Below are 24,141 nucleotides of genomic sequence, written 5' to 3' on the forward strand. Positions count from 1 at the left end.
TTCGTAGCCACTCTCTCTCTCTCTCTCTCTCTCTCTCTCTCTCTCTTCCACCTACTTTCTCACTCTAAAACCCCTAAAAGCACACCAAAATATCCCCTTTTCTTCTTGAATCCCCCATTCAACGGCCACAGCACACCCTTCAAACAGTGGTTGGTATCAACACTTAGGAGCTCCACCCTTTCTTTCCTACAAACCTCTCACTCGTGATTTAAACGGACGTGATTGACCAAAGTTGTTTAATGAGTAAACTATCTGCCGAGCAAACCAAAGTGAGTTCACACACTTTTCTAAAAGCATGCATTCCCGGTGGTTGGGAAACGGAGGGATAAACACTTTCCCTCGTTCGGGATTGCTTAAACGGTACAAACAACACTTTCCCTGGTTTGGGATTACATACTATTCCTGGTATCGAATACGGTTAATTACTATTTATATTAGATGCAACAAGTGTACTAAACGAAACTCTATCACGAAAGTCCCTACTTATGATACCGATTAGCCGTCGGTGCCTGGCGAACGAGTTATTAGTTGATAGCGCTATTTAGGTTTCACCAACCTCACACCGTGCCTGGAGAGGATCGGTCGTGAACTAATAGACTCAGGCAAAACCGTCAATGATGATAGACATTTACAAAACGGGGAAAACAAACATGGGGCCGCGGAGTATTCGGTATAACGCAGTTCTACCACTACACTTCCAAGCTGTAAGCTCCTGCCATTACTGAGTACCTGCAAAGCATGTAGTAAGGTATCAACATAAAGTTGGCGAGTTCACGAGTTGTCCAGCTTTAAATTCCATAAAACTTGTTTAACTAGTTAAGTTACTCATTTATATCATGCCCTGGGGAGCTGCTCCATATAAATGAGAGTGGGTTTGGATAGCTAGTAACTGGGTATCAGACTTGGGTCAGGCTTGGAGTGGCTACTGGGCTTGTAGCAGTTGTGATGTGTTGGGCTTGGAACTTATTGGACTTGTAGCTGAGTTGGATTGTTATAAGATAAGAAGAGAAGTCCGGGTTGTTATAACATCTCAACAACCCGGATATCATTGGTTGTTAGGGTTTCCACTGGGTCTCTATAAGTCTTTTACCCGGTTAAGAAGCTCATTCATTTGGTAGATATTTTTGTGTATAACTTTTTCTCGTTTCACTCTCTAGAAAATACTTAGCGTTTCATAAAACATCTTTGATTCATCTTAGCTGATTAGGGTTTGTATTGTGTTCATATTATCAATGTGCGAGGGTCGAGGGTATTGTTAGTTTGTATCTTATGCTTCTTTGTATTTTGTAATCACCGGAGATCTTTTGGTTTGTTAATAAACATTGAGATGGGTTTCTTGTGTTGATTGCATCTACAATACCTAGGGCTGCAAACGAACCAAACGTTCGGCGAACAGTTCGTGAACCGTTCGGCGGGATGTTGGTTTGTGTTCGTTTGTTTATTAAACAAACGAACACAAACAAGAAATTGCGTTCGTTTAGTTAAACGAACAAACATGAACAGAGGGTGCATTCGTTCATTTATGTTCATGAACGTTCGTGAACGTTCGGTAACGTCTTCGTTTGTGTTCAATAGTTCATTAGTGTTTTTAGCATTTATATTTTATTTAAATTAAATATTTCAAAATTCCGACAAATAAAATATTTAATAAGTGTCAATGTATTATATATTTTGTTCATGAACGTTTGTTTGTGTTCGTTTGTTACCATTTGTGTTCATGAACATTAGTTTGTGCTCATTTGTCTTCATCATCGTTCGTTTTCATTCGTTGTCTACAATTAACAAACAAACACAAACGAACACGAACAAGTTCATTTCCTTAACAAACAAACATGAACATAAAATCCCGTTCGGTAAGCGTTCATGAACAGTTCGCGAACACATATATTTCTTAACAAACGAACACGAACAAGGACTTGTTCGTGTTCGATCGGTTCGTTTTCAGTCCTAGTCAATACCATTTTCGACACTTGGTAAAAACCTTAAATTTCCAATATCCTCTAAATTTCAAGTCCTTGTATTCGCGACACACACATATTTACATGAAATTATAACAAAACACACACACGCGCCCATATAAGTTGTTTTTTAACTAGGTTTAAAAAAGTTCGCCGCGTTGCGGCAAATTTTTTTTTCTTTTTTTTTTGTTATTTAGTCTGTGTTTACATGTGTTTTGAAATTACTACGAGCGTGTTGCGAACAGAACTGCTAACAAGAATAAAAAGAAAATGTAGAAAAAACACTGAAAGATAACCGAAAGAAAATCAACCAAAAAAGTTGTATGGTAACGATGTTGTTCGTATGAAACCCGTGGTCAAAGATGAGCAAATTGTTCTGGGTACCGGTACCAAATTTGCCGAACCGAAAGATCTTAAGTACTAATTCGGTACCGACTTTTGGCGTTCCTGGTACCGGTTCACTAACGTTTTTTACCTTCATATACCGGTACCGTAACCGGTATTTTCAGTATCAGTAGCGATTCTGTATCGATTGGCACCGAGCTCATCTCTACCCCTGAAACTAAAAAATTAAAAGTTGAAGAAAATCAAAAATAAAAAGTTGTACGATACCGTTGTTTGTACGGTAACCGTGATCAGGGATGAGCAAATGGTATCGGGTAGCAGCACTGAGTTTCCCAAACCAAAAGATTTCCAATATCAATTCGGCACCAACTTTTGGCGTTTTCTGTATTAGTGCCGGTATTTACCTTCATGTACTGATACTGAACAGGAACGTACCGGTATTTTCGATACCAGTACTAGTTCGATACCGGTTGACACCAAACTTATCCCAACCCCTGATATTAAAAAAGATTAAAGTTAAAAAGTAAAGAAAATAACTATTATTGTAATATTAAAATAATAAAATTATTAAAAAAAATTATATATTATTATAATATTAAAATCAGTATTAATTTCAATTCGTTTAATAATAATATAGTAATTTGAATATATTGACAAAAGCATATCTATACTATATAATAAAAGAAACCTGATTTGGGACACATGTCATTCAATAAGGGCATCAATAATTTATTGATAAATTTTAAATTTTAAATTAAAAGATTTAAATATTATATTAGAATTTTATTTTAATTGTAATTAACATATTTATTTTAAATAAATGGATTCATAATTATTATATATTTTAACCATCCACACTATTCGTTATTTCATAGGATCATAATTGCATGTAAAAGTCCTAAGTAATAAAATCTTAACTAACAAACAATTATTAAAAGTTGAAAATATTACTCGGTCCTATTTCCAACCAAATAGATATTTTCCAACTGAACCCTTTAAAATCACAAACACAAACCTTAAAACACACACCCATTTCCAACCAAATAGATATTTTCCAACTGAGCCCTTTAAAATCACAAACAAAAACCACCCATAATCTCCCTCTCTTTTTGAAAATAATGGAACAAATCAAGTATACTCATGTATTTTTAGATAAGTTTGGGGTCAAGTTATTCTAAAAAAACTCCTAATTGTAAGAAGGATTTATAGAGTGACAAGTGTAAACCCCCAAAAGCCTAACCCCCCACCCCCAAAAACCTAAAAAAACCTCCCCCACCCCCCCCCCAAAAAAAAAAAAAACCTAAAAAAAAACTAAACACCCATCCTCACCCCACCACCACCCAAAAACCTAAACCCCGACCCCCAACCCCTCGGCAAAAAAAAAAAAAAAAAAAAAAAAAAAAAACAAAAAAACAAAAAAAAAATTTGGGGTGGGTGGGGGTTAGGTTTTTGGGTGGTGGTGGATGTTTAAGTTTTTTTTTTTTTTTTTTTTTGTGTAGTGGGTTTTTTAGGAGCCTTTCTATCCTTCTTACAATATGTGTTTTAAAACAAGGTAAACTCTTAACATACATATTTTTTTTTTCTATTGTAACTAAGATGTAGATGTCTGTGAAAGGTATCTTTACATTCGGAATGTCATAACTTTTTTTTTTAAATTTAGATTTACTTAGTTGTCGTATGGTGTCTAATGTCTTTATTTTTATTTTTTCACGTATATATATGTTTCATTGGTTCAATTGTACATGTGAAGTATTACACTATACATAGTATTTTCTCAACTATATTTAATTGGTTTTATTGATTCAATTTTGTCTATTCATTTATATTACTTTTATCTGTCTAGAAGTCCCTTTTCAGACCTTTCAAATGGTATGGGACATATTACATTATCAATAGTTTTTATTGGTTTCCTTACTAATTGTGATAAAAGTAATTATTTTGTACAATTCATATTGGTTTATAGCTTTGAATACGAGCATACCTTATATTAATGTCAATGATAGCGAAAGTGAGGAAACTATATTTGGATGGTAGAAAATATAATATTATGCCAACATTAACCCGTCAGAATAATCTATTATCAAATAAAATCAGACACGTTACATTTGAACAAGAAAATGTCACAATAAATATTAGTAGTGGTACAAAATTTTAAGTTCCTGTGACAAATCCTAAAACAAATGACAGATCATATTATTATGAATGGCTATACAAACTTCAATATTTATTTCGTATTTGGTCTGCATATATTACTCTATATTATATATAATTAGATCAATTATGAACATATTTTTTTTTATTTCACATTATAAATATGATTCACCCCGTGTATTACACGGGACAATAACCTAGTAAAAGTTATATACAAGTAATATGTAACTGTAAAAGAAAAAAACCGAGATTATAACAACTTTAAATCAAAATTAAAAAAGAAAGAAAGAATACAAAGGGATCCAACCGAGTTTCCCAAGTAATATCTTGTTGTGTGACAGACGGTATCTTAGTGGGCCAGGAGGAAGTCCAGCTAAATAGTTAATATGTGATACTCTTAGTATTTGATTGATTTCTAGCTCACAATAACTTAGCCCAAATATCTTAGTCGGTAGGCCCATGATGAACACATATCCTAATATAACTGTAGCCTGATTTTACTAAATAAGTTACATAATGATGTTATGAGTGAAATTTATTAATTATAGTTAGTGGAATACTTTCATAAAATAATTTAGGATAAAATGATAAACGATTTCTATGAGGGATTTAAATACATTAAAAAGTGTTATCCGATTATTAACACTTAGGATCTGTTTGGTATGGCGTAATAGAATGGATGGACGGGGGAAATAGAATGGATGAGGTAATAGAATGGACGAGGTAATGGAATGGATCATTACTATTTCACGTCTTGTTTGTTTACGATGTGAGAATGAAAAGAAACATTACATTGCTTTGCTTGGTAGGCAAGAAAAGACAAAAGAGTAAAATTGGTGGTGAGTGGCGGTGGTGATAGGTGGTAGTGGTAACGGTGGTTGGAGGTGGTGGTGGTGGCGGCAAGAATGGTGGCAAGTGACGGCGAGGGTGAATGTGGGAGGCAGCGGCGGCGGCGGCGGTGGGTGGTGGCGGGTGTGGTGGTTGGTGGTAGCAGAGGTGGGTGGTGGCGGGTGACGGCGGTGATGGGTGGCGGTGGGTGACAGCAAGGGCGGAAGTAGACGGCGGTAGCGATGGTAGACGGCCAATGTGGGTTGCGGTGGTGGGTGGCGACGGAGGTGGCTGGCAACCCTGGTAGTGGGTGGTGGCGACGGTGGTTGGTTGTGGTTTTGTGAATGAAGGGTGAACGATGGACGGAATGGAAAAAAATAGGGGGAAATGATGGAATGATTTTGAGGGAATGGAATGCCTTATGTAATGGACGATTCCATTCCCTCGACCACCTAAACTCCATTTTCTTCATTCCTTCGTAATGGTCCATTCAATTCCACATTTGATTCTTGCATACCAAATGCTACCTTATATAATATAATATAATATAAATATGATTTGAAGTTGCATCTTAATACTGTAAAAGGTTTAACTTTATTATAATTGTAAATAAATAATCATATATCTTACATCTTACATATTCTGAAGGGAGTTCGATCGGTGTCGTTTTGCTTCTTTAAGATATTGGCAATCGCTATCATAATTGAAAGAAAAAATTATGTCAAGAGTATTTTTAGATCAAAATAATACAAAAGAAACAAATAAATAAAAAAACACATTCTTATTACTTAATATAAAAACTTTCCTAATAAAATTTATCAAGATTTAAATAGAGAAAACAAGGTAACTATTTAGAATTACATTAATATAAAGAATACAAATTTAATAAATCAAATTTAATTTATATTCTAAGTACATCACTTAACTTTAATAAATATGATTGGTGGATAAAATGGGTTTTTTCAACCCAAAAAAGATGAATGACAAAAATGTAATTAGTATCCTATAGTTGCAAATTAATTAATTAATATACTATATATATTCATAAGGAGTTTCATCAATTGTTATATTATAATATAAAATAAAATGAGAGTGGGCTTGGATAGCTAGTAGCTGGGTATCAGGATTGGATCAGGCTTGCATTGGTTGCTGGGCTTGTAGCAGTTGTGATGTGTTGGGCTTGGAACTTATTGGGCTTGTAGCTGAGTAGGATTGTTATAAGACGAAGAGAAGACAAGAGAATCTCAACAACCCGGATATCATTGGTTGTTAGGGTTTCCACTGGGTCTCTATATAAGTCTTTTACCTGGTTAAGATGCTCATGCTCATCCATTCGGTAGATATTTTTGTGTATAACTTTTTCTTGTTTCTCTCTCTAGAAATAATTAGGGTTTCATAAATCACCTCTTATTCATAGGATTTGTATGGTGTTGATAATCTCATTGTGTGAGGGTTGAGAGTATTGTTAGTTTGTATCTTATGTTTCTGTGTTTTTTAAACATTGAGTTGGGTCTAGAATACCATTTTTGACACTTGGTAAAACCTTAAAATTTCCAATATCCTCCTAAATTTCAAGTCCTCGACACACACATATTTACATGAAATTATAACAAAACACACACACACACACGCCCATATAAGTTGTTACATACTCGATTTGAATGGTTGGGTTAGAACATGAAATAACTGATGATACACTGCCAATTGATTACATGTTCTAGCTAAGTAAATCAGGTATAAATCAACCAAATATACTACTACTACTCTCACCTTCAAATCCAAGCAGAAACTAAATTTTACAGATTTACAACGGGAAGAAACACACATTTTTGGAGCTTCTCCTACAACATGATCGTCATTCATTCCACGGCTATTTGAGATGCCTTGTGTGTGTGTTAACGAGTTTTGGCAAGGGTCCGAGTAGACACACCATGCAACAACTTAACAAACCCAAGAAAACTGAGCTTTCCATCGGTGTGCCTGATCCAATCATGCAATACGGAATGAACAGGAACCGATGGTCCAAGACCAAGTTCCTAAAAAAAGAAAAATAAATAAATAAATGGTAAACACTCAAGAGAAAATAATCCTATTTTGAGTTATAAATTAAATTCTAGTAATGGAAAGTGAAAAGGATACAAACTTTAACAAAAAAGAAAGAAAATATAAGGATTAAATTGGTGTAAAGTTGTTAGGTTTCTAGGAAACTTATATGGGGAAAGTTGAATCCATGTATCTTAAAATGTCTTGTTTTTGAGTTAATTGCTATTTACGTCCCTGTGATTTGTTCACTTTTGCCATTTCAGGCCAATTTTTAAAATTGCATGGCACGTTTCAAGTATGTCAGGGAGGAAATTGGCGCAATTTTGAAAATTGGTCTGAAATGGCAAAAATGGACAAATCAAAGGGACGTAAATGGCACTTAACTCGTTTTTTTTTAAGACAAATTTGGATCACTGACGGACCAATGGAGTATCATCGTGCCACCAATGGAACCACCCGATTATATCCATCTCCACTAGGCATAATGCTTATACACCAATTCAGGAGGAAACCCAATAAATATGGGAAAATCCCCTCTTGTGGGAATCGAACCCAGGACCTATTGGTCCCAAAGCCTTATCTCTCACCCCAAAAATGTCCCTAGGCTATAAAACGATGAACGTTATATTTTCTTGTTACAAGTTAAAATTTAAAAGCTGGATAAAATGGGAAACATCACATACGGAATAAAGTTTGTGTGTTTACGACCTCCTAGATTGGTCCATAACAAAAAGAACTGGAGCATATTTTTTAGGTTATTGGATTTTATCATCGCTAACTATTGGCTATTGGCCATTGCCACCCCCAACTATTACTTTGACGCCTGCCATCCCCAACTTAACACTTAGTGTGTTCTGTCACCACGTCGTTAAATGATCCCTAACTTTTGATCCTGTTACTATACATTTGGGGTGTCCTAAGATCCCTTTGACACCCCCAAAAGTATAGTAACGGGATCTAAAGTTAGTGATCAGTTAACGATGTGGTAACAGAACACACTGAGTGTTAAGTTGGGGGTGACGGACGTCAAAGTGATAGTTGGGGGTGGCAGCGGTCAATAGCGAATAATTTGGGGTGATAAAATCCAATAACCCTATTTTTTAATGATAACTCTTGTAATTATGTTTTTTAACAGCAATTCCTAAATTTTGTAGATAGATACACTACAACATACACCTTGCAGGATTTGAACTTCGACACTTTGATTGTGACAATTTAGTTGTGGTGCATAGCACTTAACCACCCTGATATCCCTTTAGGACTCTTGTAATTATATTTAAGATGAGAAGGAGTAATTAATTATTTAGGGAATTCCAAAAGAAAGGGTTTTTTTTTTTTTTTTTTGAACGGCAAATTTCTTTTATTTGTTTCGTCTGTGCGACTTGAATTCAAGACCTCCATCTCTCAAGATGTTTAAAGGCTTTGCCTTTGCGAATGTATCACCACCCCATTGGTAAAAAGAAGAAGAAGAAGAAGAAGAAGAAAGGGTTAATACCATAGAAAATCATTGGACATTATCTTCTTTTTACCAAAAAGTCTTTCAATCAAATTTTAGTATACTAAAGTTCCTCAACTTGTAAAAAAATAGACGAAAAAGTCACTAAACTAATTTTTTTACTGTAAAGTCCCTAAACATGTCTAAAATGCACCTAATTGTAGGATTAATAATCAGATAATGATTTGTTAAAACTTAAATTGCTCAAATTTAATAAAGTGACATTAAACTTTCTTGCAAATATATATATATATAAACCAATTTATGAGTTATTAACCAGTCAACATTAACCAAGTTTAGGAACTTTAATATACAAACAAACATCACTTAGTTATATTTTACGTGTATTTTTTACAAGTTGAGAGACTTTAACATACCAAAGTTAGCTTGAGGGACTTTTTCGTAAAAAAAAAAAAGTAAATAGATGTTTTATGATAATAATCAAAAACTATATATATTGAGAATAGTATTCAACCTACCTGCTTTGACTCATTTAACCATTTTGACTTGTTACCCAACTCGTTTATGCAAAAAAATACCCGAATTTTATTACTTACCGAAGCGAGTTCATCAATCATGATGGCCCTATTCCCATCCTTGTCAAATATTTCATAGGCGCTACGTGCAGTCTCTTCCCATCTATCAAGAGCCTCAAGCTGATGCACACTTAATGCCGCTGCACAGAATTCATCAAACTCCATTCTTCTATATTGCAGTGCATTAAGCTGCATATATATATGTTTGATGTTCTAATCATTTAATTTAAAAGATAACAATTATATGTAACCAAGTACTAAATATATTTTGTTTTATTAAAGATCATACCGATGTTAGAAAATCATGGACTCGTGACTCCTTCATTGCGTCTGTAGCATGCTTCAACAAGGCCTGACCAGTACATAACAAGTCAAGATTCACAATTAAAAAAAAAAAAAAAAAAAACAAAAGGAAGTTCATTTGTTTTGTTGTGTTGATTTCCGACCGTTTTGATATTCTCCATGCTTATGGATCCGGTTTTGCTCGGTTCTAATAACGAAAATTGCTCCTTTAGATAAAATAACTCATCAGTACCCAATGTCTTTACTAAAGCCTGCAAATGAGAAGATAAAACTGACATGTTTTAACCCCAACTTATTACTTATTTTGACCAATCCATCCGTTCATAATAACATTAAAAAGAAATTAACATACGCGTATAGCAGCTTTACGAAGAGCAGAAGAACGCATATAATTCTTCATGTGTCTCAACATCGAGACATCGAGTGGCACTTTCACATCATTCGTGTTTCTAATCCACGGATGACCTACAAAAATTTCATTTTAATTAGTAGTTCAAAACTTAATTAGCATTAGCACTAGCACTATATATAATTAACAAACGGAAAGACACAACATACTCAACGCTTGAGCAGCCGTCATTCTTTTCCTAGGATCTTTGTTTAATAAACGTTTCACAAAATCTTTGGCCTCAGAGGATAATGTAGGCCAAGGTACTTCATCAAAACTCGGATGGGCTTTTAAAACAGCCCGAAAAATTCCGGATTCAGTTCGGGCCCAAAAGGGCCTACTCCCACATAAAAGAATATATGCTATAACACCAATACTCCATACATCAGCCTCGGTACTATATGATCTATGTAGAACTTCAGGTGCCACATAGTATGCACTTCCAACAATGTCATTAAGCCTTTCGTCTACAAAATATATATATATATATGTTTTTTGAAATCAGAAAACAGATATAAATGTGTAAAAACACATGTATGTATACTAAACATAGAAGAAGGTACCTACCTGGCTTTACGAAATCAGACAAGCCGAAATCTATGGCTTTGAGTTGTGAGTTTTCGTCTTTGGATGTAAATAAGAAATTCTGATTCACCAACAACAGGAAACCGTTAAATGAAGATCTATGCAAAGGAAGAGGTCTACGATGCACGAGTAAATTTACAAATTCATTGCAATTTTGTTTTCGGGAGGGTATTTTTATATTAAGGGGCTGTTTGGCTGGCAACATCTGAATGGTTAAGTGCTGAACCAGTATTAAGAGCCTGTATAATGAATGCTTAACCGTTCAGAGGCAAATGTGTGAGCAATTCAGATTAAAGTGTCAGAAGAACAGTTAAAAAGTTAGACTATTTCCATGAGGACCAAAATCAATATGATTTAGTCAATTTGTAATGAAACATGATAATGAGCAAATAGATAAGTATGTAACTTAAATTGGAAACTTTCTATAAATTCTCAATGGGATAAAATGTGTAAAAAACAAGCAGACAAGTGACAAGACATCCTTATGAAATACAAGATTCCAAACTTTAAAATCAAAAGCATGAATTGACACAAGAAAACAACAACTTTTCTAATTTAGGAAAGTAGTTGTTGCAATATATATGTCCATTATTCCATATGTTTGTATTTTTTTTTTTTTCTGTGGGTAACGACTTATTTGTCGTATAGTATAGCTTCGCTATAAAAAAGTAATGATTTTGACTTAAGCCGACTTGATTCTCTCACCTCTGGTTTCAAGTCACGATGCACGACACCTTGAAGATGACAAAATGCAACGACATTTAATATTTGCATCAACACAACCTTAGCATCGTCTTCTGTATATTTCCCGCCCCTTCAAAAACAACTTAAATAGGATCTTTTTGCGATGCATGGAAAATGTCATATGATCGTATGTATATTTACGAAATAAGAAATCAAAACATACCTTGAAAGTATTCTATCCAAAAGCTCCCCTCCTTCACATAACCTAAATTAAAAGTTGTGTTTTATAACAAGAAGCATAAGGTTGGTTAATCATACTATACTGTCTGACCCCATCAATCAATCTGATTAAACTTTAAGAAGAAGACTCATTAACAAATAATAATAATAATAAACTAAAAAATAATGCCACTTACTCCATTACAACATAAACATTGTCATGGTCTTCATATGCATCATAAAATTTCACCAAGTTTTCATGTCCTGACAAAGCTTTCAAAATCTTTACTTCCCGTCTCACATCTTCAATCGATATGGCAGTTGTCATCTGCACGAAACGAATCATACTCACTCGGACGTTCATAATCTATATCAAACATTTCAAATGCAACTATGTAATGTAGGTTCCATTCCATTTCACTAAAATTGAAACATTAATTACCTTTTGAGGAAATTACAAAATAACTTAACTGATTTACAGTTTTACACCACAAGATTCTTCTTTGGTTTGAATAAAGGATTCTTTCTTTGTCTCCTATTAAAGGGTAATTGACAACTTCCCTCAAACAATTTGTCAAAACTGGAAAATTTTTGTATCAAAATATATGCTAACTTCTACATAAATAAATTTCATATGTACAACTATTCACAAACAAGCAGCTAACAATCAAAGTCAATTCAAATCAGTCAACATATCAAAAACAAAATCCAACTTTAAGAGGCTGCAAACGAACCAAACGTTCGGCGAACAGTTCGTGAACGGTTCGGCGGGAAGTTCGTTTGTGTTCGTTCGTTTAGTTAAATGAACAAACATGAACAGATGTCGTGTTCGTTCGTTTATGTTCGTGAACATTCGGTAACGTGTTCGATACTTCATCAGTGTTTTTAGTTTTTATATTTATTTAAATACTTCAAAATTATGACAAATTAAATATCTAATAAGTGTCGGTGTATTATATATTATGTTCATGAACGATTGTTTGTGTTCGTTTGTTTCCATTTGTGATTTGTGTTCGTCAACGTTCATAGCCTAAAATTAACAAACAAACACAAACGAACACGAACAAGTTCATTTCCTTAACAAACGAACGCGAACACAAAATCTCGTTCGATAAGTGTTCGTGAGCGGTTCGCGAACACATATATTTCTTAACAAACGAACATGAACAAGGTCTTGTTCGTGTTCGTTCGGTTCGTTTACAAGATCTAACTTAAACACCATACATACATCAAATAAACATATCAATCAACACAAATTAATAACAATTATAAAAAACAAACCTTTGACTTTGGAATAATCTTCACAGCAACTTCTTGACCCTTAAACTCCCCTTTCTTAACCTTAGCTTTACAAGTATTCCCAAAATGCCCTCGTCCCACCTCTTCACCAACTTCATACTTACTCCCAAAATGCTTCAAAAACCCAAAACTTTTATCCAACCCACTATCCCTCACCCCCTCATCACCCTCCGGTATCGCCGGTTTAACCGACCCGCGCCTCGCCAGCGCCTTAATGTGTTTCGCTGGCGAAGGCGGCGGAAACGGCCGTTTAAAGAACCTTCTGGGTGTCGCCGGAGATGATGATTTCTTTGAAAACAAATAGTGAGCTGGACTGGGACTGTAAAATGGGAAAAACGGTGACTTTTTCCCCACTTCAGTTTTATTAACTGATTCTTCTGTTTCACCACTATCTTTCACCGGAATATCGGTACTCCGGTGACCGGAAAAGTTCGATTTTGAAGAGGGTTTTGAGCTGCAAACACCCATTTTGCAAGATTTGTTTGCAAGAATGCAAGTTACCCCTTTTTAGATAATAAAAAAAAAAACAAGCTTTTACCAAATTAATAATAAAAATCGAAGCTTTATTAGAAGATCTTGAATTTGACTTGACAAGATTTTGAACAGCAAACACCCATTTTGCAAGAATGCAAATTACCTCTTTTTATGCCACCCCAGATGATAAAAAAGCGAGCTTTGTACCAATTTAATAATAAAAATCGAAGCTTTAAATTTATTCGACAAGATTTTGAATTTGATCTGGGGTTTGCTGTAAAATTGTCTGTGGGAGAGGGGGTGTTGAGAACTTGAGATCTGTAGAATGTGATAAAACTTAAAAAGGAATTTTTGGTTTGTGAGTTTAATAGGAATTGACCAATGAGAAAGTGGAATTAATGAGAAATTTAATGAGACTTCTTTGAAGTTTGAACATCAATCTGGTCCAAACATCGATTAAATTATCTTTAGTTTAACCGAAAAAGATTAAATAAAGAGGGAATGATGCTTATGTGAAAGAGTCCATAAGGCTGTGGACACAGAGAGAGAAACAATTTGGTTTGATTAATGGCTAATATTGTTAATATACTCTAGTAAGACAAATTAATTTCTTAACTTTTACTTTAATATTGATTATTTTGTAGTTAAGAAACCTTTGACCTCAACACTTGAACTATAAAATTGTTAAGAAATGGCATGTCCCATCTTACATTGTAAAAGATATTGATGGGTAAAAAAATGTTAGTTTAAAATCTTTTTTTATTTATTATAGACTAACGTTAGAACCCCGTGTATTACACGGGTTGCATAAATGTAATTGTACATAATAAATAATAATAAAAAATATATATCTTTCAAAAAAACTCGTATATTGCACGTAATAAAATATAATGTCATATGTTAACATAATTTGTCGTCAAGATTTTATCTTTTAAAAATGAACATTGGTGTACTATTTGCTTATTATAACATTTTACTTTGTCTTTTTTGTGACACCCAATCTTAAATGATTAAAGTTTTATAAAAACTAGTTTTATACACAACGCCGCGTTGCGGCGTGCTCAACCGAATCATTCTTGGTGTGATAGCATGTACGTTTTACATTACAACTCATACCACAATCACGTTAAACCGAACAATTCTTGGTGTAATAACATGATATGCCAAATGTATTTTTAAAGGCACATGTTTTCTTACACTCTCATTCCATATGGGTACAATAAATTCCCGTGGTTACCTTAATCAACAGGGGCTTGTACTAAGAAAGTCTAATTAATTCTTTGATGCAACAGTCTGGTGAAATGTAGTTGTGGTGCGTCCGCGATGGAGAAGATAGGAAACGCCAACACAATGGTGAAGAACACCGAGCTAGTGAAGTGAGAAAAGCTGTAAGTAGACATTTTATATCCATCCATGCTTGCGTAGTTACAGAAGAATAATAGTATTATCAATGACTATTAGGCATGAGTAAAGCATGATCTGCAAAACGGTTAAGTGTTGGATCAATTTGAATTAAAGATAGCTTCAAACAACAACATAGAATTAAAAAAAACAACCTAGTTACAAAATAAGATTCAAGAATTGGGCCTTAATTGTTCAATAAAGCAAAACAGATTCAAAACCAAGGACGTTTAAAAGAACCGATGAGACAAACATTACCTGGCAAGGCTACTGGAATCGCTGATCAGTCACACATCCAAGGGCGGATAAGGGAACAATAGTGATCAAAATCGAAGGTCTATTCAGCAAATAGGATTTGATGTCAAATAAGCTTTCAAAATATCGTGGTGACGTCTAGCAGCATTGTGAGTAGCCCTAATTATTCCGTGCAAACACTTGGAAAGGAAAAGATAAGAACTTTTTTTATAGTAAACCAAGAAATAATTGAATTCAGTTAAATAATAAGAAAAAAAACACTTAAACGGGTTAGATGGCCAACCCGTTTTTAAATGGATCAACCCGAAAAAAACTCGTTTATTAAACGGGTCAACCCGTAAATAGCCCGTCTTTAAACGGATCAAAATGAGCAACCTGAAAGCTAATTAATTCCGTCTTTTAGCCGGAATGGTTGTATGCTTACTCGATAAAGACTTAGCCCGTCTTTAAACGGATCAAAATGAGCAACCTGAAAGCTAATTAATTCCGTCTTTTAGCCGGAATGGTTGTATGCTTACTCGATAAAGACTGAAATTATGGCGCATCGTTACTCGCAAAATTGGGTGGTCGATGTGGTACACTGGTATGTCTCACAATCATATAAAGTGTGTGTTCGCATTCTAGTGCCAACATCACCACCCTTGCTAGCACTACCACAACCTACAAAGAGTAGAGGAATAATGATGAGAACAGATAAAGTAAACTGCTGAATTGTTGTGAGAGGAAAATCATTACCACCACAAATGCATTAAAACTATATGAATTCTCTTGAATCTTTCTATTTGAGAAGTGTAGAGGCAATAAAAATTGATAATATATAATATAAGTAACAGACCTATTTTACAATTTACTGTCTTCAAACTATGAAACATAGATGATAACGACACGGCGAAGACGTAGGTACCAGTTCTCCATCGGTCAAGGGCGAAAAAATATTCCATCAGCGAATTTGTGTTTCTCGGTCACTGTAAACTAATTAAAAATGACTATTAGTTGGAGATTAACAAAGCAGTTAGAAAAGTTTCAACAATAAACACCTTGTCAACAAATTATAATCAACCACCTATAGCATGCTTGTTGGTGTCCAATTCATAACAAAACTCGTGTTAATTTTGCTTTACATCTAATGCATCTTTGGACTGGAAATTCACGGTAGAAGCGAATAACTTATCATTTCAGCTGTAAAATGTATACATAGATAATTTAACATTCTTAGTTTCTGATCAAAAGGTAAATTAATAATCCATTTTTTTCCAATTGTTTACCAAGCTAATGAAATATGCAGAACAATTGGATCTAACTTTTACGCAATAAAAAAAGCAAACGTAGAAAAAAAAATCAATCGATGTTATTTCAAAATTAATCGATTGAAATTCAACTCGATAGATGCTATTTTAATATTAACCTATTGAGAAACTGTTTAAGCATATGAATTTTTGTAGTCTTTCTTCACCCAATCAAGCATATTTAAAAAAAAAAAAAAAAAAACTTATGTTCTTCCTTGCAAACAAAATCAGTTGGTGCCGTTGGAGTTTCTGAGTGAAGGAGCTGAATATTGATGTTCATACCTGGTTAACAGAAGCAGTAATCCGCATTGCACAGTTCCATTTACAGTTCGCACAAAACTGATACTCAACGATGAGTCTGTGAAGGTATGAAAATTAATGTTCATACTGGTTTCTCAGTTGATTTATTTTAAATCCTATTTTTGAGTAGTTTCTCATTTGATAATCAAAAGTATGAACCTCAACAGTTTACAACTCATGTAACCCGTCTCGAAATATGGAATAGGTTTCAAAGAGAAACAAACATATGAGCACTATATGAAAATTAATGTTCACACCTGTTACTCAACGATAGACCTGTGACGGTATAAAAATTGATACTCCTTTTTCTCATACGAACACTACATGAATCAAAAGCATAAACCTGCGAATGTAAAAGAAATCAAATAAATCTTCAAAATTCAAAGAAGTTTGCTCATCTGAACCAAAGACTGAAATCCATAAACATTTGCTCTGAAATCCATATTTCTCATACACAGTGCTTGCAAGCATCAATTTGTAAATCCATATCCTCATTATTTCCGATGACGTCGGATGTCACCAGAAACAATATGCCTCCCATGTCGGAGTTCCGGTAGGTCACCGGAAAACAAATATCCCCAAATCAGGCCAGTAGTAGACGGATCAAATAAAAAAGGAGACATGTAGTTGATATAGAACTTACCGGAGTGTTGTCGGAACCTCTCCCGCGATGGTGAATAGGATTTAGAAGCATGAACGATTCAAGGAACTTTTCATGAGGATTGAATTGAATAGGGTTTAAAAAGTGTCGGATTAGACAAAGAACACCCCGCCGACGCTATTGTTTCATGGCAGAACCCTGGCCACCGGAAGACGAATATGACCAGAAATAGCAAGCACCACTGCCGCTAAGCACTGAGAAAAGCTTATCGCAGCTGAGTCAACCATCTCCATCATCATCATCCCTTTCCAGCCACACCGCTCGTCTCCCTTGTCTCAGACCTCACCGTCGTCTCCTGAATCTCACTTCTCCCCCTCTCTCTCGTATAGTTGAAATCTGATGGTCACTCGTGATGAAGACGCATGGCGAAAGGTTTTTAGTGATTTTGGCAGCGTGGCAAGTGAGGGTGCGTGTCAACAGCCGCCCAAATCATCTAATAAACAATGACAGGCTGTCTAAGCACTATTCATTTCCTTTCTCTATTATCAGATTTAGATTTGCACTTAAACGCACATAGTGCATATTCATGTCGTTACAAAAACTTCGAGTTTCACGAAAACATTACAATTTTTTTAAACTTTTTAAGATACTAACATAATTAGAGTTGATAATCAAAAGGGCATTATGCGAAAGCTCGATATTTAGACGTGCCCGGTTCTTCATGTAACTTGATTTTCATCCATAACGTTAAAGCTATCACCTATACATCAAATAATAACTCATACGTTAATTATAAGATGCTTAGACCTAGTTTTGTAACCCAAGTTCACCAAAACAAACAAACAAAAACAAAATATCTAAACCCGTCGTAAGCTACGGCTTGTATGTCGTAGCCTACGACATCCCTAACATCACACGGGCAGAAGGCCCCTGCCGTAGCTTACGGCTGGCTACTGTAGGTTACGACAGCCTTAATCAACATATGGGCATATTGCCCCTACTGCATCCTACGTCTGGTCACTGTAGGTTACGCCAGCCTTCAGTTGTAAATTGTTTCCAGATTTGCCCTTTTACTAAAAATCCCATATCTTTCCATATATTCATTTGTTCCGCAGAAAAAAAAATTTTACGTGTCCGTAAAACATTTACCCACGTTCTTAGCTCGCAAACCCATGACTTGGATTTATAAATTTTATATTTTACGCTATTGGTTCTAATTTAAATAATCAAATATTTGACCCGTTTGCATAATTAAGCAAATGAGCTTATGAAATCACATCTTTTTCGCATGAACGTCATTTTTATGAGTGTACCCCATTTTCTCCCTTTTCCCTGGTCGCACACTCCTGCACACTGTGTGCAGCATTTTTTTGTTTTGTTTTAATAAGAACTACTTTGCCTCTTTGACCACTTTAGTCCCCCAAGTTTATTTTAGTTACTAAAGATACTTGGCATCCATATTTTTATAAGTTTTACTAATTTCTATCTAGGTTATTTACCCCTAGTTATTTTATTTTAATTAAAAATAAAAACATGTTATCTTATCCGTATATTTTGGTATTTTGGGGTGTTGTATTTTTGTTTTGCTTAAATGTAATTTTATATAATAAATAATAAAAAGGATATATCTTTTAAAAAAACTCATATATTGCACGTGTTGAATAAAATATAATGTCATATGTTAACACATATTGGTGTTAAGATATATCTTTTAAAAATGAACTTTGATGTACTATCTACTTATTATAACATTTTACTTTGTTTTTTATTTATTATTAGGTTGAAAACACATGTATTAGAGCATTCATATCCAAGGCATCATATTTTTAGTGTAGTGTTTTTAAAATATAAAAAGTATAAAAAGTGGTTGTGAGTGGAGGAGAGAGAAAATGTTACTGTTCATCTGTATATTTTGGGGGACACTGTTCACCCACTACAATTTTTTAATATGTATTGAAAGTGGTTGTGAGTGAAGGAGAGAGAAAAATGTAATGATAAAGGTATAAAAATATTATTTAATTGAAAAGGAGAGAGAAAAAGTATTTGTTTTTAGTGGAAATATATTGATATAGGAGTTGTTTTTAGTGGAATGTATGTATAATTTTAGGGGGTTGGATGTGAATGCTCTTATATGGGGTTAAATCCTGTTTCTGTGATGCATTCAAATTATGAGATACAATTATTTTAGTTAGTTTTATGACCTTCATGCTTATTTGTTTATTTCATTCATAAAACACTCATCTTAAACTTGTATTCAAGAGAGTTTACGGTACAAAAAGGTGGAGATCGATCCCCACGTTTTTATATATTTCATGTTTTTTATTATGAAATCTACCGGAGAATTAAATTCTCTTTGAATGAAGTATAGAATTGTTATATCTAAAAATGGTGTTCTTTCTATACGTTGATGCAATGTGCGATAAATGATGGGTTTAAACCAATTATAACAGTGCGTCTAACATTACATAGGTGAACCTAAGTTGTCTGGATTTGACATTTGAAAGAATTGTGCGATTATAATGGTAAGTCCGAACCATTATAGTGATGCGTCTAAAAACACTTACAATTTGATAGAAGCATATGCCCGACCTAGAATATTTTTTTAATTCTAGTGAATGGAAAAAAATAATAATACAGTTATTAAATACATAATAAAAACAATCGTTTATCCTTATTGTTTAAAATTCTTTATAGAAACAAATATTTATTCTCATATAGTTTTTTGTTTAAAACTATTATTATTTATATTATTTAATATGATCATAATAAAAACAAATGTTTATCCTTATCTAAATTTGTGTTTAACATTATTTATAGAAAAACAAATATTTATTCTTATCTAATATTTTGTTTAAAATTATTATTATTTAATATGAGAGATAAATATGAAAATAAGATAAGAAAGCACCAGAAAGTGAAACGTGTCCAAGAAAGATTTTTATTTATTAGTATAGGAAAATTAAAGTTGATCAAATAGATATTTAAAAAATATTTATTACATATGAAGTGATTAAATTATTCATATGATTACCAAAACAAGGGTTGGGCTTAGATACATAGTCTCCTAAAACTAAACGTACGTTGGATTTAAATACATAGTATCTACGATCTTAGAATTTAGGATTTCGTCTTTGAATTTTAGCTTGTAAATTTTAGAATTTTTGTTCATATCAAAATGTCTTTTTTGGCGTTGTATTTTTTTGTCGTGTGCCTTTTTTTTTTTGCAATTATTGTGTCTTTTTCCTCGGCATTGTGTTATATTACCCGACAATGTGTTATATTTTGCATTTCATTGTGTCTTTACAACCTGTATAAATTTAAAAGACTGCCTGGATTACCTCAACCCACTAAAAGGTGATAAATGTATCTATTATTATTATTAAATAAAGTACTTCTATACTTGAAATTAATTAGAAGAAAGTTGTTAATTTTATAATATAATTTTGTAAAGCAAATAATATATAGTTATTTAAAATTTAAATAATTTTAAGAAATTAAATTTAAAATACTTACAAAAACTACTTATTGGAAGAGGGGAAGTTGTCCAAGTAAACTAGGATCACAATACAATAAGTGTTAACAAAAAAACCTTTGGTCTAGTTATGTGTACAACTTAAATTAGCCCCTTGCCGCAAACCAGTTTGATTCTTGATCAAGATAACTCGTCAACATTGGTAACACCTCCTAACAAACTCTTTTTTTGAATAATTTAATCACTTCATATGTAATGCTAGCTTTGAGGAAAAGGTCCAGAGATACTCGTAGCCCAGCTTCTTCTGATTCAACTAATGGCCCACCCACTCGTCCTTTCTGCCACCGTATTGATGAGGAAGGCCATCCAATTGACCTAAATTCTCCCTGTATCCCAAATGGCACTGCTGCTGATGCTGGTGTTGAACCGATAACGGAATCTCAAGTCGGTCAGCAGGATTTCCATGTATCTCCGCCAGGTCCTCCGCCGCGTGTTGATCCAGGTTCGTCCCCTTCTATGGTTCAGGATTCTTATCAGCAATCGGTAGGTCCAATTGATATTGATAAGGAAGTTGAAGCTACGTTGAAGGTTGGTTCGCTAGTGGGTATTAACTTAGATAGATTCGCTGTTGAAACCATGAAACAGATTGTTGCCGAAGGAGTCAGTAATGGTTTATCATGAATTATTTGTCTATTAATCTTAGGGGGGCGCGGGATTCCCGCAAGGCTGACTGGGTGAGGGGTATTAAAACAAGCAATGGTATTCATTTTATCTCGATTCAGGAAACCAAACTGGGGAATGCAGAGAATTTTAGGTTTTCTAATTACTGGGGACGATCAATTTTTGATTTGGCTACAGTGGATTCACAAGGTAGGTCTGGAGGTTTGGCGTGTCTGTGGTGCCCAACAATGTTTACATGTGAGAATGTAATAAAGAGTCGTTTTTTTCCTTGTAGTATCAGGGGTATTGGTGAATTCGGGATGCCGGATTAATCTAGTAAATGTTTATGCACTGAACGATGCTGGGATGAGGAGGTCGTTATGGTATGATCTTTTATCCATAAAAAATTCAACACAAGGTCTTTGGGTCTTTATGGGAGATTTTAACGAGGTGAGGGAAGCTACAGAAAGGTATAACTCTGAGTTTAATGCGGTTAATGCAGACCACTTTAATCACTTCATCTTATCAGCGTGTCTTCATGAGTATAACATGGGTGGAGGTAAATTCACATATATTTCAGATAGAGGAGATAAGTTAAGTAAATTGGACCGTTTTCTTGTCTGCCTTGGTTTTCTGGAGAAATGGCCGACCGCCTCTCTTTTGGCTCTGGATAGAGATGCTTCAGATCATCGTCCTCTTATCTTGTCTACTGTCCAATCGGACTATGGACACATCCCGTTCAGATTCTATAATTCTTGGTTCGAGTACCCGGGCTTCATTGAATTTGTACTTGGGGCTTGCGGTAGTTTTTTGTTTTTGGGTCCCGAGGATCTTTCTTTGGCTATAAAACTGAGATGGTTAAAAAATAAAATAAAGACATGGGTAGCTGAGGAAAAGCACAGAACCGAGGGGGTATATGGGGATAGGAAAAAGCGGATGACGGAACTAGATAATCTCACTGAGAACAGACTATTGGAAGAAAGTGAACTTCGGGAACGGGCTGAGTGCAAAACTTATGTGGTGGATCGAGACAGGTTGAAGCATATGGATACTCGGCAGAAATCGAGAGCGAGATAGGCCATCGATGGTGATGAAAATTCAGCATTCTTCCATCAGATTGTCAACTCAAACATCCGCAATAATCGAGTTAATGGTCTCATGTTGGATGGGGTCTGGGAGACAAATCCTTTGGTTATAAAAGAAGCATTCTATGTATTTTTTTCCAAACAATTTATAGAGCCGATGTCACTATGGCATGGTATTGTGTGCCCGAATTTATCATCGATTACAGATTCGGAGGCCGACCTTTTAATAGCTCCATTTTCCATTGTGGAGATTAAAAATGCGATTTGGGAGTGTGCCAGGGATCGTGCTCCGGGGCCTGATGGCTTCAACTTTAAATTCATAAAAAAATGTTGGGCAGGATTACAAAGTGATTTCAGGAAGCTATTTGATAGATTTTATTCGGAGGGGTCATTGAATAGTTGTTGTACTTCATCTTTCATTGCCCTTATACCTAAACTAAAAGATCCGGTTAGTCCAGCCGACTTCCGGCCGATTAGTTTAATTGGGGTGATAAACAAGGTGATTTCTAAAGTATTGGTGAACCGGTTGAAAGGGGTCATTGGGAAATTAATTTCTGAAGAGCAAACGGCTTTCTTGGCTGGGAGGAGTATTATGGATGGACCACTCATGCTAAATGAACTGATGGGATGGTTGAAACGGTCAAAGAAAAGTGGCATGTTTTTCAAGGTAGATATAAATAAAGCCTATGACTCAGTGAATTGGGCTTTCCTTAATTCGATAATGTATCAAATGAATTTTCCAGAACGGTGGTGTAAGTGGATAATGGCCACCCTATACTCGGCGAGGGCCTCGGTTTTAGTTAATGGCTCGCCTACTATGGAATTCGAGTGTTCTCGTGGTCTTCGGCAAGGAGATCCTCTATCTCCGTTCCTTTTTGTTATCGTTATGGAAGCTTTGTCTGGTATTATGAAAAAGGCTTCCTCTATTGGGTTATACAATGGGCTTCGATGTACCAGTGACGGCCCATATGTTTCTCACTTCACCTATGCGGATGACGTCATGTTTTTCGGGGAATGGTCGTATTCCAGTGTCTCGAATCTCCGAAGAATTCTTAGATGTTTTCATCTAACATCTGGTTTGAAAGTGAATTTATCCAAATGCAGCGTTTATGGCATTGGGGTTAGTATAAGTGAGGTACAAAGCATGGCGAGTTTTCTTAATTGTAAACAAGGTTCATTCCCATTCAAGCACTTGGGTTTACTGGTAGGTGCTAATATGAACCTAATTCGCAATTGGAAACCAGTGGTGGAAGTATTTAAAAATCGTCTATCATTATGGAAGGCAAAAACTTTATCATATGGCGGGAGAATCACTCTACTTAAGTCGGTATTAAACTCTTTACCAACTTATTATTTTTCACTTTTTAAGGCACCAATACAAGTTGTAGATTATCTTGAGAAACTTAGAAGGGTGTTCTTTTGGGGCGGCTCGGAAGAATTGGCTAAGATGAATTGGATCGCTTGGGACAAGACCATTGCTCCGGTTGAATATGGGGGTCTTGGTTTTGGATCCCTTAAAGACGCAAATCTTGTTATGCTTGCGAAGTGGTGGTGGCGTTTCAAAACAGAAAAGGACGGTTTTTGGAGGAGAATGATATGGGCAATACATCATAATTCGAGATCATGGACGGCTATCCCGGCCAAGATCTCAATGCCAGGTCCTTGGAAACAAATCGTAAGTGTTCAGACCTTTTTAAATAGATGTGGTGTTGACTTAAATAAGGTTATAAAATCAATCGTGGTTGACGGCTCGACAACATTATTTTGGCTGGA

At 34.8% G+C, this 24,141-nt stretch overlaps 1 protein-coding gene across 1 annotated transcript; it reads right to left on the reverse strand.

Moving 5' to 3' along the window:
• Positions 1–6,889: 6,889 nt before the first annotated feature.
• LOC110895679 (CDPK-related protein kinase) lies at positions 6,890–13,830 on the reverse strand. Its single transcript, XM_022143005.2, has 11 exons — positions 12,817–13,830; positions 11,733–11,863; positions 11,540–11,581; positions 11,338–11,446; positions 10,615–10,693; positions 10,218–10,514; positions 10,012–10,124; positions 9,803–9,910; positions 9,646–9,708; positions 9,378–9,545; positions 6,890–7,318 (listed from the first exon to the last, which is right to left on the reverse strand). The coding sequence occupies exons 1-11, from the start codon at positions 13,300–13,302 to the stop codon at positions 7,178–7,180; spliced, it is 1,737 nt and encodes a 578-aa protein (XP_021998697.1). The 5' UTR covers positions 13,303–13,830; the 3' UTR covers positions 6,890–7,177.
• Between the last annotated feature and the right edge of the window lie 10,311 nt (positions 13,831–24,141).

The sequence above is a fragment of the Helianthus annuus genome, chromosome 12, assembly GCF_002127325.2.
Source record: "Helianthus annuus cultivar XRQ/B chromosome 12, HanXRQr2.0-SUNRISE, whole genome shotgun sequence".
NCBI lineage: Eukaryota > Viridiplantae > Streptophyta > Magnoliopsida > Asterales > Asteraceae > Helianthus > Helianthus annuus.